Below are 18,204 nucleotides of genomic sequence, written 5' to 3'. Positions count from 1 at the left end.
AATCTGAGGACCGTATTGGACTAATTAATGCAGAGTTTATTGTATCGAACAGCTGGAAGAACATGCGTTTTTGTCAGCATCCTGCATGTACAGTATGCTGCCGTCTGTACATTCCAAATAGAGCTGTGTTTTTATAACCTTTGAGAAGGAGCAGTTGACTATTACCTCTTACAGTAGGATGTGTGATCTTTACACCCTTCCCACTGCGTAGATAGCTGTGTGAAGGGTCAGTGGGTTCCTTAAGTACAGACAACAGTAGTTTACAACTTTGCACAGCTTTTAGTCCAGCAGGAAACAGAGAAGAAAGTCTGTCTCACTCTCATTTCAGAAAGTTTAGATAATGTTTGATAAAAAAAAAAGGTTTTGTACTGTAATTATTATTAACAACTTTTGGGCACAAAGGTGTAGGAAAAACATTTGTGTTGGCAAATGTTATTTCACACGGATATCCTTCCTTGCCCCTGGCAAGACACAGTGCTCAGATAACTGTCCTCCATATGTGACACCTGCACAGAGAGGCTTTACAATAAAGTAAGCACACTATACGAGATTACCCTTTGAATAGGAAAATAACACTAGGGAAGGCTAAATTACTGTGTGTTTGAAACCATTGGTTTTGGGAGCATAAGCCTACAAGTGCATTTTCTATCATTGAGTGCATTATTCTTTTCAGTGTAAATCTTGCAGGACTAAACATTTTAAAAGAAAAGAAAATGCACATTTGGAGCACTATAACATGTAGAGAAGGAAGCAACGTGGAAGCTTAGATGAGATTCCCTGAGCCACAAACGAAGGTAAAGCAGCCAGAACCTTGTGTGAACTGTAACACAAGCAGTGCTGAGCCTCGTGAGAGCTTGACACACATCTGAAATGGCGGACAAAGTATCCAGGAAATAGTGCTGTAGCTTGCATTTCCTATGTTCTGAGCGTCCACACTGCCGTGGATCCCTAACAGACGCCTCAACGACTGAGCTGGCACGAGGTGGCATTACCCTGAGAGCAGAGAGCAAAAGTCCTGGGAGCGGTCACTGCACTGAGTCCCCGAGAGAGAGAGGGGTGGCGGGAGAGAGAGTGCAAAGAGCCAGCGCTCCCTTCACAGACTTGTCCCCTCCGTTTTCTAAAACAGGCAGTGCTCTTTTGAAACGGTGCCAATGGAGGTTGGCCCAAACCCTTGCAGCTGAAACTTTTACAAGCTCAGTGTTCGGAAAGAGGAAAGAAAAAGACACAGAGTTAACGTTTATTTGCAGCTCCTTTCCTCTCCTTATCTTCGACCTGCCTGAGATGTCAGAACAATGATTCATGCTTGCATTTTTTTTTTTATTTCATTTAAACCACAAATCCTTCAAGAACATGTACAGAAATGTTTTGGAAAGAAGACTGCATGAGGATAGAAAGGATTGAAAGTTTAATTTTATTACATTGAAAATATATTTGGACATATTTGCTTTAAAAAAAAAAAGAAAAAAAAAGTCAGTGACGTCGGACAGGAAGCTGTCTTGGATACTGCCTGAGGAAAATTACTAATGAGTGTCTGTGGCACTCAGTGATGTGGACACATTTGAAAATGAAAGTGCTTTATTCAGGACTCGCACATTGGATTTTTTTGTTGTGTTTTTCTTGAATTTCTCGCTGATGGTGCACGCAAAACTTTATCTTTGGATTTGCTTGTTCCCACAGATTGACCCTTTCCTTGCCCTTATTTTCGCTTCAGAGCTCCATGACACAGTTTGTTCCTTGAGGATGTATTGTGGTAAACATCCCAGACCACTCGTTTGGTCTGTTATGTTGACAGTCAACACTGGTTTCCATTAACAACTACAATCAAATTAAATCAGAGCCTCAGTGGTTACCATTGTTTTCTATCGACTCTGCAAAAAATCTGATTAAAAACACAGGCAGGTGCAGAACAACTAAAGACGTCCGGAGTGACTACCGAAAATGGGAACTATGAGGCATGTACTACCTGGGAATCATGCCAACTGCTGACAAAAGACTTTACTGCACGGTTATGCTCTGAAATGCTTCAGGAATATCTGGCACTGAATTCAGTAGATAAATGTGTCAAACCTTTTGGTTTTGTTACAAGACAGCATGTAAGTACTCACTTCTGATTTCTTTACCCAAGCTTATTTCTCTGTCTGTTTCTTTCCCCCACCTCCCAACCCCTAATCCTACTGTCAAGTGAGATGGCTATTTGATGACACATCATCTACAGTTCATGTGACTGCGTCCCTTTATGTGGTGAGTGAACCCCATTAACTCTCTGACTTCACTTCAAATCAAAACTCAAGCTTACTTGTATGCATATTTTGGGCTGATTTCAGATCTTTAATAGGACAATTTGGTGACTTCATGATTTCTTTTCCTGCCTTCATTTCGCCTTGTTGTCTCTCCCTCTTGGCAGTGGGGCAAAAGTGGGCAGGGAGAGAGGAGGGCATGGCCCAGAAACTGCTCTCAAGCCCCAGCCCCTGCTCAAGTTGGGTTGCTTCCTGGTACACTACTCAGCCTTTCCCTCGTCTTGCAGGAGAAAGAGAGGGATGTGGAAATGCATTCTTGTCTCCTTTCTAACCCGCCCTTTTTTTTTCGCCGCCACCATGGCCTAATTTTCTGCGTGTGAACACTAGCCTGACCTGTACAAAAAAACTCACCTCAAGGTATTTCTCATTTTTGATTCTGCTTCTGTTTCGGCCTTGATATTCCTCTTTGTCCTGAGGTCTCCCTTTATTTGTTTCTTTTGCACTTTTACACTACTTTTATTGTCACCTTCCACACTGTACACGTGTCTGCTTTGCTTGCACCGAACACAATGACTAAATCTCCAGCGTTTCTGTTCGATCAAGACACACCGGGATCTAGTTGAATAAATGATGTCGTTTCTTGCATTAAGAAATAATGACCAAAGCATTTGTTTATAGTTACTGTAATGAGCCGTCTGTTTACATTGCATGTACGATAAAACACAGGCCCTCAGTAAAAATGAATTTTAGTGGTTGTGTGTTACTGCCTCTTAAAGTACAAGACTAGTAAAAACAACAACAATTTAGTATAGTTTACTGCAAGTTGGAGCCTAAAGACATTACAACTCCTGTGGCTCGAACAAACAAATTTCACCCCATCAAAAGGGATAATTACCTCTAAGTTTCAAACAGGAAATTCTAGATAAAACGCATTTCGCGCTTTTTAATTAAACATTTTGGTTTCTGTGTTGCAGGGTTGCTATGAGGGTGCGAGATATCTGCACCAGAGGCAACACAAAATATCCTTCAGCTTTATTGTGGCTACTGTTCGCCATTTATTTTACCACAAAATGAAAACAGTATCCCACATGGGTTGTATAAGCATCTTGAAATATACAGTATGTGGTATATGTCATACACATGCAATCAGGCAAATCTTAAATACTGCAGTTTGATAGACCTGTTCACAAACCAGTATGAACCAGATCCCTCTGTTGCAAGCATTGTTCTATACATGAAGGGGCTTGCATTGTAAGATTGGAGGGTTTAGGTAAGCCTTTTCGGTTTGCTTTTTAACCACAAGAGGCACGAAAGCTATAAAAACGTTTTTAAAATTAGGGAACATTTACAAAAATGTTTTACTTTACAAATTACACTCCTATATGAAACAGAATTATTGCGAACTGACAGCATTAACACTTTGGCGCATGCTACTTGGTGTGCAGCTGTGTGTGGTTTGGTTTGCATACAGTTGAGTCAGCGTTTGGGTTTGAGTGTGTGATAACAACAGATTATGGCATACTGTACTGTACAGAAAGGGTGAATGAAGGGAAAAAAAAGGGGAAAGATGTGCAGCAAGAGAGAAAATAACGTATTTCCTCCTCCCCCCCATTTCTCCTCAGATGAACTTGCTTGATGACATGTTGTTTAGAAAGCCATATCCTCCGCTATTTGCGTTTCTCTCCTCCCCTTGGTCGGAGTGACTCTGTGGTTACCAGGATCAAAGTCTCTTTTTTTGGTGGTTGTTTTTTATCAGGTCATACTGCATGTACACATTCGGCTCTTCCTGTTTGCTTGCAAAACAGATTCATTGGCTATAAACAGCATTTGATCTGATTCTTTTGACTACGGCCGTTTTACATAAACTACCACTTTAACCCTTTCTAGTTTTAAGAAAAAGCCATAAGAGATCCATCTTGAGAATAACATCTGGAAGGTCCACCATTGTCCTCGCATTTGTTTTAATGTGTGGAATATTGGATTGGCAGGTTTCCTGTGACAAGCCACGTATGACAATTAGCTCACTGACCAAACTTTCAAACAATCCCCTGAGATCGTCTAAATTCCCAGCCACTCATTGTATTGACACCAACTAAATAACTTTGACTACAGCAAACCACAAAAAGTACTTACAAAGACTTTTTTCACCCTATAGTCTCTTGAGAATGTCATTGTGTGTATGGTAAAGACCCATCTGTCGTACTTCACTGTAAATACAGCAGAATATGGATATGATATACAGGCCCAGAAACGTATAGCTCGTGACAAAATATACACCACAAACAACAGTCTTCTAGCCTAATCATCACTCTAATAAAACACCACGCAATAAACAAAACCACAATAAAGCACTAACACAGCGTAAAACAGGAAAAATATTTAAAAAGTAGATAGTGGAATTGCTCTTCGGATACACTGCACTTAGATTATAATACACTGAATCATAATAATGATGAATCATTAAATGGGTAGCAATTAAGATATCATGATGCTGTAAGTAAAGTGGGACAGACACAGCACAACTACTGGTCATAAACACCTACAGAAGATAACTTATGCAGTCAAGTAGCTGTATGTTCAATAGACCTGGGTTTGAGCTAATGCTTTAATGGTTTCTGTGTTACTATGTCTGATAATACAAGCAGTGCCAAAACATTTAGATGGTGAATTTTAGTTTTTTTTTTAGTATACATTTTTGTAAAACATTTTTGTATTATTTTGTCAACTTGCATGACACTCGTAAAACACGTAAAATATATTTCTAATGTAGTAAATGCCCACCACCTTTGTTAATGTTTGTACATTTCCCTTTATTCAACAAGCATTAGGCTTCAGTTGAAGGGGCAGCAGTATGTAATCTTAAAAAAAAATGGCATGGTAACTCTGACATCTCATGAGGCTAAAAACAAAGGAGAGATTAGACCTGAGGCCCTGAAACCAAAGCCAATCCATCTAATAATTGTCCTGACATAATGTAGGGGGCCATTTCCTCCCAATTAGGACCAGATATTAAATTGTGTAGTCCAGTGGCTCTGGGCCTGGGGTCTGGACCCCCACAACGGGTTGTAAGATTAATCTAAGGGGGTCACAAGATGATTACTGCGGTAGGAAAATAAATAAAAAATAATTTAGATTTTTCTAACTTTAATCTTTGATTCTAATGATTCAAAATTAAACAAACACAATCTGCTGCTCACAACTCAGCTCCTTGTCACAGGTTGCACAATCTTGTAATCCATCGGCTGTATCGCTCTGACAATGATTCAGTCTGTAGGGGAAACGGCCAATATTTCTGGGGTTTCGGTGTAGCCATCAGATATCCGGATAGCAGGTCCGATTAGCAACTTAAAATGCGAGAATGGAGTATAAACTGACATCTGCAAATGAATGCAGATAAATAAATTTAAAAATGCTAATAAATAGTGAAATCATCAAATCCGTTTACCTACATGCAACCACAGTCCGCTCAAACGTGATGGGTCGGAATACAAATGGAAACCAGAACGCTTCCGATATGCAATAATAAAGAAGGAACTTTAAACTGACATTGTGGGGTCTCATTGTAAGTTCCCTTTAATACATTATATACAGTATATAGAAGAAAAAAAGAAAGTGAACAAACACTAACTGACAGTTAGAAACATCTGACTTTCCATGAGGATAACACCAAAAGTATCCTCCTGTTTTGATTCTCAATTGAAAATACAATTTGTTTGGAAATGATGTTCTAAATAAAGATGTCAAGACTGCTAGATGGAGCTAAACTCAACTTCAACTTCATGTTTATGCAGCAGGACATAGTAGATACAGGACAATAAAACACAAAAAGCCTACATAGGCACTGAATGCTGCATGTGGACTCTGGGCAAACAACAGTGGACCAAGGTTGGCCTTTCCATCATATTAAAGTGCTGAATTTTGTTTATCAAACAGGACGCACCACATTTGATGAGATTCAACTGAAACCTCAGGCTCATTCAAAACATAACCACTTGTCCTACATATGGACAGAGTCTGCTTATGGAACAATGGACCTTTCTCTAGATGTGTGAACACCTAGCTCACATTGCACTGAGCATCTGGCAGCAAGCTACGCCACCATACCTTATTGTGTGGTATCATAGCCCCTGTCTGACATGGCATCCTCTCATTGCTTGGCTGCCAATACTCTCCTCCCCCCACTCAGTGGTGGGTTCTGCCATGCTGCATCCACGACATCACCCCCTTTTTGTCTCATTGAGATTCAGCTTGGCACGGAGACAATGCCCATTTCTTGGCACCAAATATTGGGGAGAGCCGCACAAGAGAACCAACCTCAGTCTTTTCCCTCACAGTCGTCCCCCGTATTCCGCCGATCATCATGGACCAAAGCCGACTTGTAATGGGTATTTTTTTGTGCTTTTGTCTACTAAATTCTCAGTTTGTTCGGCACCTGGGCATTTGACAGCATGGATATCTTTAATAAGTTGAACGTTTACCACTAGACGAGCTGCTCTATGTGAAGCAACAGTGAATGACGGTGTCAGCGATATGTTGATTGGCACGCTGATTATTCTGAGGGAGTCTCAGATGAAGGTCATGGATTTATAACACTATTCCTTCGTTATACTCTGCAACAGAGCAGCCATTTTCCTATCATCAGCAGCTTGGGGATAGACTGTGAAAGTCAAACCATCACTTCAGTGTGAAAAAAAAAGAAAAAGGAAAGCATTTCCTGTAGTTCTTGGTTAAAAACCGACCCACTCACCCACATGGACTCGTATTGAAGGTACTAATAGGAGTTTTCTTCTAGCTCAGCTTTTGTTAAAATGCACAATCAGCAACAGGATATTTGGAAACAATCAAGGTAAGAATGACGAAAAAAAGTATACCTGTTTGCAGGCCTCACTGGCCTGTGGTTGAGAGATGTATTCCGTATGGGAATCACAACTTCTGTCTAAAGTAAAGGTAGCAGTTTGGCTATCTTTAAATTAACTGAGGCAGAAGAACAGATGTTTGAATCAGACTGCTGATAATTTAATGAAACAATGTGAACACATCATTTGTATGTGTTTTGACTGTTCTAATATAGTTTTTATTACTTTAGATGGATAAGCAGGTATCAATCCTAACAAATACATTATTTTAGAAGATATCAATGTTTCACCAGTGAACCACACAGTAATGGCCCATCACCACAACAAATTTTGTTTGTAGTCCACACAACTTTTCTTGCATTAAAAAGTTGAATCCACTCCTGTTTTCACTCCATCCCTTCTGCGTTGACCAGCCAGTTAGAAGAGTTTGATACCGTCTAATACCGTCTTTACCGTCTAATTAATTCAACATCTCAATTAAGGCCTCCCACTCTCTGATGCCCTTGTGCCTTTTCATTCTGCCTCAATGAGCATGCCCTGGCACCATAGCCGCACAGCCTGCCAAAACATTTCAATCACTGTCGGCATTAATTAGGCCAAAGAGGAATTCAGAATGTAATGAACTGCCCAGCCGCTTTTCAGCGTCCATGGTTCACATGCTAATTTATGCAAAGTGTCCTAGCCTTTGCATGAGTTGACCATCGTTGTCTACCATAACAGTGTCTGGGCTTGGGAAGATCAGCCAAAGTATGGCTCTGTCGGGTCCCAGACAGCTCTGCCCAGCTTGTGTCCCAGACTCTGGCACAGTAAACAGACTCCCTTTTCAATGGACTTGAAGTGGCTTTCACACTGAGCAAAAAGGGCAATGCTGCATTCTGAAGTCAAACATTCAGCTCCTCCATTAAAACAACTCAAGCAAAAACTAAAATCACTTGCAGGATTTCTTGGCATGCATTTCTTAAACAGCAACAATCAACTCTCTGAAATAATGTATGAACAAGTATTCCTCAAGCCAGTCTCAACATCCCCATTACCATTATTTTTCTTTTTTTTTTGGGGATAAACAGTCTATCTTATGGAAAAGGATTGGAAGGAGGAGGCGGAAGTTAACAGGTTGCACCACAGATGTTTGGTACGGGTGCCAAACGACTCCCTAAGATGGCCGACGTACTGCCATTTTCCATCTTTCTCCAAGTGCTTTCTGGTTGTAGAGACAGAAGGAACTGAAGTGGGGGGAAATTAGCTTGAACTGAGCTATATTTTCTGTTTGTAAGAAAGCTAGAAAGACTTTTGAAAAGGTTTTAGAGTAAAATAGGTACTAATTCTTGGCATAGCTACTCTTCATTATATTCCAATTTCCCTAAAAAAGTGAGCTCTTTTGTGTTGACAGAAGTGTATTTTGTCTTTAATGTGCAGGTCATTAAGTACGTACCATTTCTTTTGCAAATTTCCAGTGTACGCCAATGTGCGGCATGTCCACCACCTGTCGTTCTCAAACACTGGCCAAATGCATTTGCGCAGACCAATGCAAGTGGTCAGACACTGCATAACACGTACAGTAAATGCAGTAGCACTGTCAGGCTGGTTGCAATTCTGGTGAAACGAGTCTTGATTTTACAACTCTACAGTGGTGGTGAGTCTGGAGTCTGGAAGGTAATTCCTGATAAAACTGTTACCAGGCTACCTCGTTCCATGGTGAGGAGTGTCATTTGAAATTTTTTTTATATCTATTATTTATTTAAGTTTGTATGTGTGCATGTTTTAACTAGTATTTTGGATGCAATTGCAGGAGCTTACTACATAAGAAATTACAATAAATGACTTTGAAAGAATTTGCAGTCTTGCAGGTTTTCTGTAAAGCGCTGCTACTAAACACAGTCTGAAATGACATCATGTAAACACATCTATATTGGTCTCTACACAGACTGTATATTCTGTAATATTTTTTAACCTTTGTGGCCCCAAGTGGATCTAAAAACTCATTTACTCTCTCTTTATTTTTGTCTCACAGCTTGACCGACAATTTTCCACTGCTACCTACACACGTATCTGTCCTTGAGGCTGAGGTAGTAGATTGAATAGTTGTGGGGTTTGTGTCCTCCCTCTGAGATAACTATACAATCTACTGTCTTTCCTAAGGAGACAGGTTGATCTACTGTGAAGCCGAAACCTACATGGGAGGCTCCATGGATAAGGAACTCAGCAACATGGAATTCAAGAGATAACCCGTCCCTCACCTCTGAGTAGAAGCGTGCAGACACAACAAATAAATTTACCAGACACAATGATGGAACTGGTCTATTCTAACAACATGTATTGAAGTTGATACATATCGAGTAATCTTGTTTTTAAGGATATTGGTGCCTGAAGTTGAGCCTAGCAAGGTGAGGTAGTAGGTTGTATAGTTTGTGGGATGGAGAAAATCCTACTCAGCTGATAACTATACAGTCTATTACCTTCCTTGAGAGGTAGCCTACAATGAGTGCTAGGAATGAAGCTCTCTCACACTGACTGAGTGGCAAAGGAGCCACTCTGACCCCATCTTGTGGCCAAAGACTATCATCACTCGGGAAATTAAACTTTGGGAACTATACTGCAGAAGCTCTTAATCTTTTTTCAGCCACGGACCCTTTACAAGATAGAGAATATACCGGGGGGACCCCCTTAATGTATGTCCCTTGGAATAATTTGACGCAGCTTTTTTTTTTTTATACTTCTATAGTCTTTGTTATGTTATGTGAAATAACAACACATGAGAAATGTATTAGAAAGATATTAGACATGTTTCAAAAATATTTGCAGATTCTGAGGTATAGATTTGTTAGATTAGAAAGTAATCAATGAACTATTTGAGATTTAAAAAAATATATTATTTAGTAGTTAGTTAAATATGTATAATGTATTTTTATATCATGATGATTTAAATGAATGAATCTGAAAACTTTTCACGGACTCCCTTGCAGAGTGCCACGGACCACACTTTGAGAATTACTGTCTTAGGCTACGTTCACACTGTAGGCAAAAGTGGCTCGAATCTGTGTTGTTGTTTTTTGCTGATATGTGAATCACTCTATGACCCAGTGTCTAAAAAGTTAGTTATTAAGATGTACGGTTTTGTAAAAGTCAGTAACTTACAAACTTCATGGTGGACTTGCAGCAATTTATTTCTAAGAATACAAATTGGAAGTGCATGTCTGCTAGAGTCAGATTGGAGGATTGATAATTAAATTTGCACATGCAACAAATAGGAAATGAGTCGTGGTGGTATATGCTTTTGAAAATGAAACTGTCATATCACATTTATCTACATGGAAAGCTTTTTGTAAGTGCACCAGTGTAGACTGAAGACATTAGTTGTATGATATATTTAGTTAAGATCTTGCTGGCTCGTAAATATGCATAAACTGTTTACAGCAGGCAGAAAGTAACTGCTCATTAAAAGACTGCATTCATTAACAGGAAACAAGTTTATTTTTAACTTCAAAGGTGTAGGGTATGTACAAAAGAAAATAGAGCTGAATAGATTCTTAAAGTGAGGAAATGGAAAAAGGGCTTAATTATCACACAACTAACCACAAGCCTGTGAACATAAGCAATCAACTTCCACTTCATTTCTGAAGTAAGAACTTAAGACAAGCATTAACACAAAAACAAACAGCATAATAAAGATGAATACTGATTAGCCAAAGAAAATGTCGTACTAATCTTTTAATTAAATCGATGTACCTGTAAAATCAAGTGTGTCTTTTTCACTATACTCCTGTGTGCACTGCAAATATCTCGTTTTGATACTGTAGCCTACTTTATAAGAAAATAATAAAGTAAAACAAATTCAAAATGCAATGCACATTACCAACAGATGTCACTAACAATGTTATAAAAACAACCCGATCAGCGATGGAGTATGGTAGCTACACTGCCTAGCTATTCTGGGATAGGGGAAAAAACGCTATCTTGTTTGTATTTCTTTAAATCAATCACAACAGTCCTGGGTGGCGCTAAGCCCCGATACTGGAGATAGTGAGAGGGGAGGGACACCCGTCAGGCTTCATCCCAGTAATGTACATCTGTTGAGCCAGACTACTCTTGAGATTGCTTGTTAAAACTACATCAATTATTATGAACTGGTACAAAAAAGAAACATCTGTACAGTATATTGTTTATGCTTTTTGTTAGCTGTGGTAGTACAACTGGTAGTTGGTCACGTATTGGTGATATTCCATATTGTGTATCTGTGTATATCTGTGCAACCAACAGTTGTGCAATAAATGCTTCCTTTGTGATACTTGTAAGGACTAGCTGACTCAACTTTTGGGTAATTCTTGAAGCTGTATTTTGTGGTGGTGTTGTGGTAGACTGCACTCTTTTGAAATGTTTTTTCTACTTCCTTTTCAATGGGGGAAGACATATTATTATAAGATGTCTATGCTATCCAATCAATGGATTGAAAACTACAGATTCAAATAAATTACTATACATCTCACACCGGTCTAATATGGGCTGAAGGTCTAAAGAGTTCTCTTACAGGGCTGTTTGACTATATAACATTGTACATGGTTTTCTAGTTTTCTAGTCAGGTGTACACGGCTACATGCCATAAAATGAATGTTCCCAATTTAATTACAACAAAAATAATGCTTAAGATGTCTGAATTTATCTTTCTAGTGTCATAAAAGTTCAATTCTTTTTCAAAGATAGTGATAGTGAAGGTAATTTCCAACACAGTGTGTGCTTTCTGTGAAACTGACAAAAGAACTGGAACTTCAATATAAACAGAAGCACAACAGTGATATGAAACTAAAGCTTTTAAGACAGTGGAAGTTGCCACTTTTTTCTGCAAGAGAGTTTGTGCAATAATCACCCATATGTATACCCACAAACAGGTCACACAAACACAAACAGATTCCTGAACATAGCGATATTTCAGTGCAATTGGCTGGATATCTTCACAGTATCAATACACAGAACATCATCCTCATCCTTTAAAGGTAGCTTTTGGATTTCAATAATTTCAAACGTCACATACTTTAACTGACTTTCTTAACTTTTCACTCAATGTGTTTGACCAATGTTTAATTATGCTCAATAGTCAATCAAACCTTTCCTTAAAAACAAAGAAGCAAACAAACAAAATATTCCTTCACTCATTGTTGGCCACACTACTGAGATTGTTGTCTGTCGACTGGCTTGTCTGAGATCCTTGATTTTCTTCTCCACATGAAATATACCGTCTCCAGAGCTTCAGGTACGCTGTCTTGATCTTTTGTATTTTGAATGCATACACAACTGGGTTTACAGCTGAGTTAGCATGAGAAAGCAGAATGCCAATATAGACTACTGGTAATGGTACATCATTTGGCCCACCAAAGTAAAGTATGCAGTTCATTATGTGGAGAGGGAGCCAGGACAGCACAAACAGAGCCAAGACCAGAGACAGAGATCCTGCCAGCTGTCTCTCTTTCTTTAGGTACATCTGCGACTGGTTTTGGGCACCGTTGCCTGGTTTCTCTCGAAGGTTTCCTCGGATTGTCCAGAAAATGTAGGCGTACAATACAGTCATCACCAACAGAGGTGGCAGGGTGCAAAGAAAGAAGTTGAAGTAAACCAGGTATGACATGGGGATCACATCTATAAACTTGCAGACAATAGTAGAGTTGATGGACTTAGACCAGGTTTCATGGTTGCACCATCCAAGCATGGGAGCAAAGCTCAGTGGTATTGCAACAAGCCAACATGCTGCTACTACAAGCCAAGAATGTCTCTGTGTTACAGTCCTTTTGTACCTAAACAGAAAAACACTAATTATTGCTATGTCCAATTATGTAGTTAAAATGCACAGTAATTACAAATTATATAAAACCATCATTAGCTCATTGTAGGGATGTACAGTGAATCAGTAAAAGGGCCAGAGATGAGATTGAGATAAAATGGATCAAATTTAGATTCAAAGACATGCTTAGCAGCACTATTTTACTTTTCTCTGCTCAATAAACCATCCAGGAAAAGTCTTACCTGAGAGGGAAAAACACCCGGAGGAAGCGGTCCACTGCAATAGCCAAAAGAGAAAAAACTGAGACTAGGGTCAACAGAATGACCACACAGCTGATGAAGAGACAGCCGTAGAAAGAAGTCTTCACTCGTCCATCCACCACCACCGCCAGCGGTATGGCCACGCAGCCAACCATAAAGTCAGCCACAGCCAGACAGACAATAAGGCAGAAGGTAGGCTGTTGAATGCTTTTACTGGTCCACAGTGCCAAAATAACCAACATGTTACCGAGACAGCAGCTAACAGCAATAAGCACCTCGAACAACGTGTAGATGACTTCTTCCACAGCCATTGTGCTTTCAATCTGGCTTATGTTTGGTGGTTAATGGTGTAGCGTGTCTGAATGTCTGAGCCTAAATGTGCTGTGCCGTGCCATTTATCATTCATCTCGGTCTTGTGAAACCTTTGAGGAAGTCTTTGGCCACTCGCTTTTTTTTTAAGTTGTGATGACACTAAGATACTTTTGCTGCACGCTATGTGGATGTTTGCATGCTTATATAATTGTACTTGTGATTGTATGGTAGCATTTAACTTTTAATGCTGTGCCATGTCTGAAAAATATATATATGTATGCTGTTGCAATATATCATATGGATGACAAAAAAAAGTCTACGATAAGAGCCCTCATGTTATTTCTATCAGGAGGAAATGACTCATATCTGACAACAAATGTGACTGGTTTACAGATAAATACTTGCAAATTCTTGTAAAAAGGTTAATTCCTATCAGCTCACATTAGCAGCTTTAATTCATTTTAGCTGCATTCTGCACAGACATGTTAAGTTTTGTGATAGATTTAGATAGAAATGTTTTGCAATGTTAAAGACTTGTTTTGAAGCTACCAACCTGGAGCCCCAATGGTAAAATAACCACATTCACACTGAGAAAGTGGTATTAGTTTAGGTACATTGACTGGTATTGTGCTGCAGTTGTCTATCATGCTGCTTTTACCAGTCAGTTACAGTAATCCCAGACGTAGCATATCATATTTGTATCAATATGACATTTAGTTTGTTTTATTAGAAGCATTAGATAAAGTCTCTGAGAAAAAGCGCCCACTTCTAACCCTGATCCTAATCTAAACTTTAAAAATGCTAGATTTTTTTTTCTCTAACACATGTGGTCTGTTGTCTTTGTGCTGGTGGTTGTGGTTAGGGCTGTGCAAGTAATTGAATTTTGATCACGATTTCGATTTCGGCTCCTAATGATCACAAATTAATCTAATCAAGAAAAACAATTATTTTGCACATTACGTTTGGAAAATAAACATTTAATGACACACAATTAAGTTACATAAATAAATGTTACTGACCAGGGTCAAACTTCCTGCATACTGGTAAATTTGTAAGCACCAATTTATGGTGGAAATGTTTTTTTTTGTAAAGGAAAATGCAAGATTCAGGCAGCAGGTGACATTCAGGTGTTTGGTGTTTTAAGCCCACAACGTCGTCTTCCAGGCAGCGCTGCCTGGAAAGCTCTATGATTAGGCAATGGTTGGGGTTACTGTTAAGGTTAGGGTTAGGGTTAGGTGCCTTGAAGTCAACGGTCACAGCGCTGCCTTGAAGTAGACTTTGGGGGCTTAAAACACCATCAAGCTGACATTCAATATATGAAAATATAATGGAACATAATGCAGTAAGGTTCTCAGCCATTCTGTATCGGTTTCAAATATATTTATTTGTTCTCCTATAGATCAACTTCTCATTTAATGTTATCCCTGCTGAGTCATTTACTCTTCCCTTCTTATTTTGTCTTTTGTTTGGCGGAAGTAATCTCTTTAAATGTCTTTTTTCACATCAATGATACATTATTTCATTTTAATTAATGTATAAATATAAAAACTAACATACAAAACTTTCTGTACATACAAAATGAATCCCACATACGTGTGTTCTTCGAGATGTTGAGAATAATATAAAGTAAGTAATGTTTTGAGAAAAAAAAGTTGTAATATTATGAGAATAAAGTGGCAATTTAATAACCTCATTAAACCCACCGGATCACCAGTGCCCTGGTTATGGTAGCCCATCTGTGTTTCACATTAAGCATTAAAACACAAACGTTCAGAAATTGGACAGTATGGACACGCTACATCGTTCGATTGGCTAGATTCTCAGCAATTAAATATAATTTATTATTTAATAATAATAATAATTTAATAATTTAATATAATATTTATTATTTATTGATACTCATAGGATTGGAGTATTTTGTTCGGTACCCAGCCCTACTTGTTCCATCTGAAAAAAAATAAAATCTCCTCTTCCTGCACGTGTTGTGGGGTGTGCTTGTTTTCGTTAGGTTGCTGGCTACACAATGAGAGTATCCCCACTTTGTTCTGTGTAGTTTTGACCCTGGGACAGCCCCCGACGTTCAGCAAGCGCTCCCACCTCCCAGTATGCACTATGGCTATATCAACACGTCAATCATGACGATTGTAGCTAATCAAATTCCCTTAATAGGAGCCACTCTAAATGAATGCATAATGGAGCTTAAGTCCTTCAACCCAGAGCGTTGTAATCACATCCACCTGCCCTATACATTACTGCTCTGCTGATTTGGTAGTATCTCCTTGACCTCACTGTAGCTGCCTGACTTCTGATAATAACCATAACACTGATCATAACAGATTTGTTATGGTGGTGCACTGAGTAAATGCTCATCCATAACTCCAGAGACCTGGAGGCCTGTACTACAAAGCAAGATTTGGCGTTAAGTAATGCTCAGTGATCAATGGAAAAGTGCTTCTAATAGCAAAATGGGATAGGAGGTTCGAGTTCTGAAGCGAAGCTTACCCCCTTGTCTAATAGCCTTCACTGGTCTCCGTCCAGAGCAACGGGATCTGTTGGTCCATTCTTATATAATGTCTATGAGAGCAACGGGATCTGTTGATCCATTTTATATATGTCAATGTGCTCACGTCGCATAATTACGTCACTTCATAACGTTCCCATGGCAACAGGGGAAAATGGCTGCTCTTGTGTGAAGTAAACGCAACATTTTTCAACTTTCTGCTAAAATATTTGTGACTTTTTTGCATTGAAAATGTGGGGATTATGAAATCATGCAAGCCCCGCATATTTTGCGCGGAAATCGGCAATTTATGCTGCGAAAGTGCGGCGTATTTAAAAAAATGTGGCCCCCGCATAAATATGCGGACTTTGAATTGACATTGAATTATGCAATCGCATAATCGCGTTTTTCTGGAGGGTCTGATAAAAGTTAGCACATTTAGAGACCGACAACCCCGTTAACATTCCCCGACGAGTATTTTTATGAAAGATTTTCAGCGGAGGGAATTACATATCGGCTATTTGTTGGCTTCTTGAGCCGTGTGTTGCCAATGCGTACATCAGTTTGAATTATGTTTTTTTATTTTTTATTTGCTCTCACGATCGCTTACCACTGCCAGGGTTGCAACTGAAATAATAGGCTAAAGCAACAGCAGTTTATGGAGAGCACAAGTATTACTGAGCTGACATAGAAAAAAAACATGTGTAAGCAAAGCAAACAATGACTATTAAAAATGCACCTTATCACAAATAAAATAGACAGCTAAATATGAAAGTGATCATAGCAGCACTGCCACTAGGAACTACAGTAGTTGTAACCAGGGAAATGCAGAGAGAGAATTACAGTAGTCCAGCCTGGATGATCTTATTGCATTAATGATTCTTTCAAGACCAGAAAGTCATAGGGAATGTTAAATTTAGGAGATGACTCAGAGTTAAGATGATGACTCAGAGAAGAAACTAGACCTGAAAAAGGAATTTATCTGTCCGTTAAAACTTCTAAAAATATAACACCAAGGTTCTTGGCATGTGGTCTCATGTAGGCAGAAAGGTGATTCAGATTCTGGACAACAACAGTGGTATGTTGTTGGGCGCCAAAGAGTTTAGCTGAAGGAAATTATGAGCCAACCAGTTTTTGATGTCTAGGCCGACGACGTAACTCGATTTTGTAATCGAGTTACGTCGTTGGCCTGAATTGAGTTGGTCTGTACATTTAATATTCAAAGCTGCTCCCTGATCTATTTTTAATTGTGCTCCATTCAGTTTATTCATTTGAACACTCATATCCATTTGGGAAACTGCTGTGGTTGACCGATTAATATAGACACAAACAGAGACAGCATAGCAGCCGTAGTCATTATGTCAGAGTGAATTAAAATTCTGCATTACACTGGGATGCTCTGTGAGGATGTTGACAATACTTTTGTTAATTGGAACCGGTAATAGAAGCTTTACTGTCATGTAGTCCCTGTGGCACATGCGCAAGCGGATCCCTGCAAGGCCATAATCAAATTCATTCCTTCTGTTTATAGATAATGATGTGTGGTGTTATCTAACTATCTGTAGAGGAATATCAGTGGAAGAAATTATCATGCAGGGTTTGCTGAAACCATAAGTCTACTGCATGTTTCAATCTGTAGCAATTTCAATTTCCCATAATTGATCATCAATAATTGGTGGAACAAAATAATGCAATTTCTCCTTCATGTTACATTATTGTTAATATATAAACCACGCCACTACAAAGGAGAATTTTTTCATTTCTGGATCGATCCAAGAAGGGGAAAAAAAAGAAACAAACTGCAACAACGAAATGGGTAAACACTAAAAGTGCACCAGATACAGTACAATAGTGTTCTTAAAGGTCTCATGACATGGTGCTCTTTGGATGCTGTATATAGGCCTCAGTGGTCCCCTACTACTGTATCTGAAGTCTATTTCCCAAAATTCAGCCTTGGTGCAGAATTACAGCCACTAGAGCCAGTCCCACAGCTTTCCTTAGTATGTGCCATTTCTGTGTCTTGACCAACTGCCACTTTGCTCATTTGAAAGCCATGATGTCTCTCTCTCATGGGTGGGCCAAATTCTCTGGGCTGGCAAAGCAGAGAAAGGGGAGGTAACCTTGCTCATTATGACCTCATAAGGATTATGACCTCATAAGGAGCAAGATTCCATCTGAGCTTTCATTTTCTCAAAGGCAGAGCAGGATACCCAGGGCTCGGTTTACACCTATCACCATTTCTAGCCACTGGGGGACCATAGGCAGGCTG

The 18,204-nt window shown here is 39.2% G+C and overlaps 1 protein-coding gene across 1 annotated transcript; it reads right to left on the bottom strand.

Moving 5' to 3' along the window:
* Nucleotides 1-10,541: 10,541 nt before the first annotated feature.
* Nucleotides 10,542-13,511, bottom strand: LOC120558088 (adenosine receptor A1-like). The gene is made up of 2 exons (XM_039798946.1): nucleotides 13,106-13,511; nucleotides 10,542-12,876 (listed from the first exon to the last, which is right to left on the bottom strand). The coding sequence occupies exons 1-2, from the start codon at nucleotides 13,432-13,434 to the stop codon at nucleotides 12,234-12,236; spliced, it is 972 nt and encodes a 323-aa protein (XP_039654880.1). The 5' UTR covers nucleotides 13,435-13,511; the 3' UTR covers nucleotides 10,542-12,233.
* Between the last annotated feature and the right edge of the window lie 4,693 nt (nucleotides 13,512-18,204).

Source organism: Perca fluviatilis, chromosome 4 (genome assembly GCF_010015445.1).
Source record: "Perca fluviatilis chromosome 4, GENO_Pfluv_1.0, whole genome shotgun sequence".
NCBI lineage: Eukaryota > Metazoa > Chordata > Actinopteri > Perciformes > Percidae > Perca > Perca fluviatilis.
Note: the sequence above shows the minus strand (reverse complement) of the source record. Positions and strands in the feature narration are given on the sequence as shown.

Bases quoted from the DNA above. Each gene is read 5' to 3' on its own strand.
- LOC120558088 (XM_039798946.1), bottom strand. From the start codon at position 13,434: ATGGCTGTGGAAGAAGTCATCTACACGTTGTTCGAGGTGCTTATTGCT. The intron at 12,877-13,105 runs GTAAGACTTTTC...TTTTCTGTTTAG, and splicing joins CGGGTGTTTTTCCCTCTCAG to GTACAAAAGGACTGTAACAC.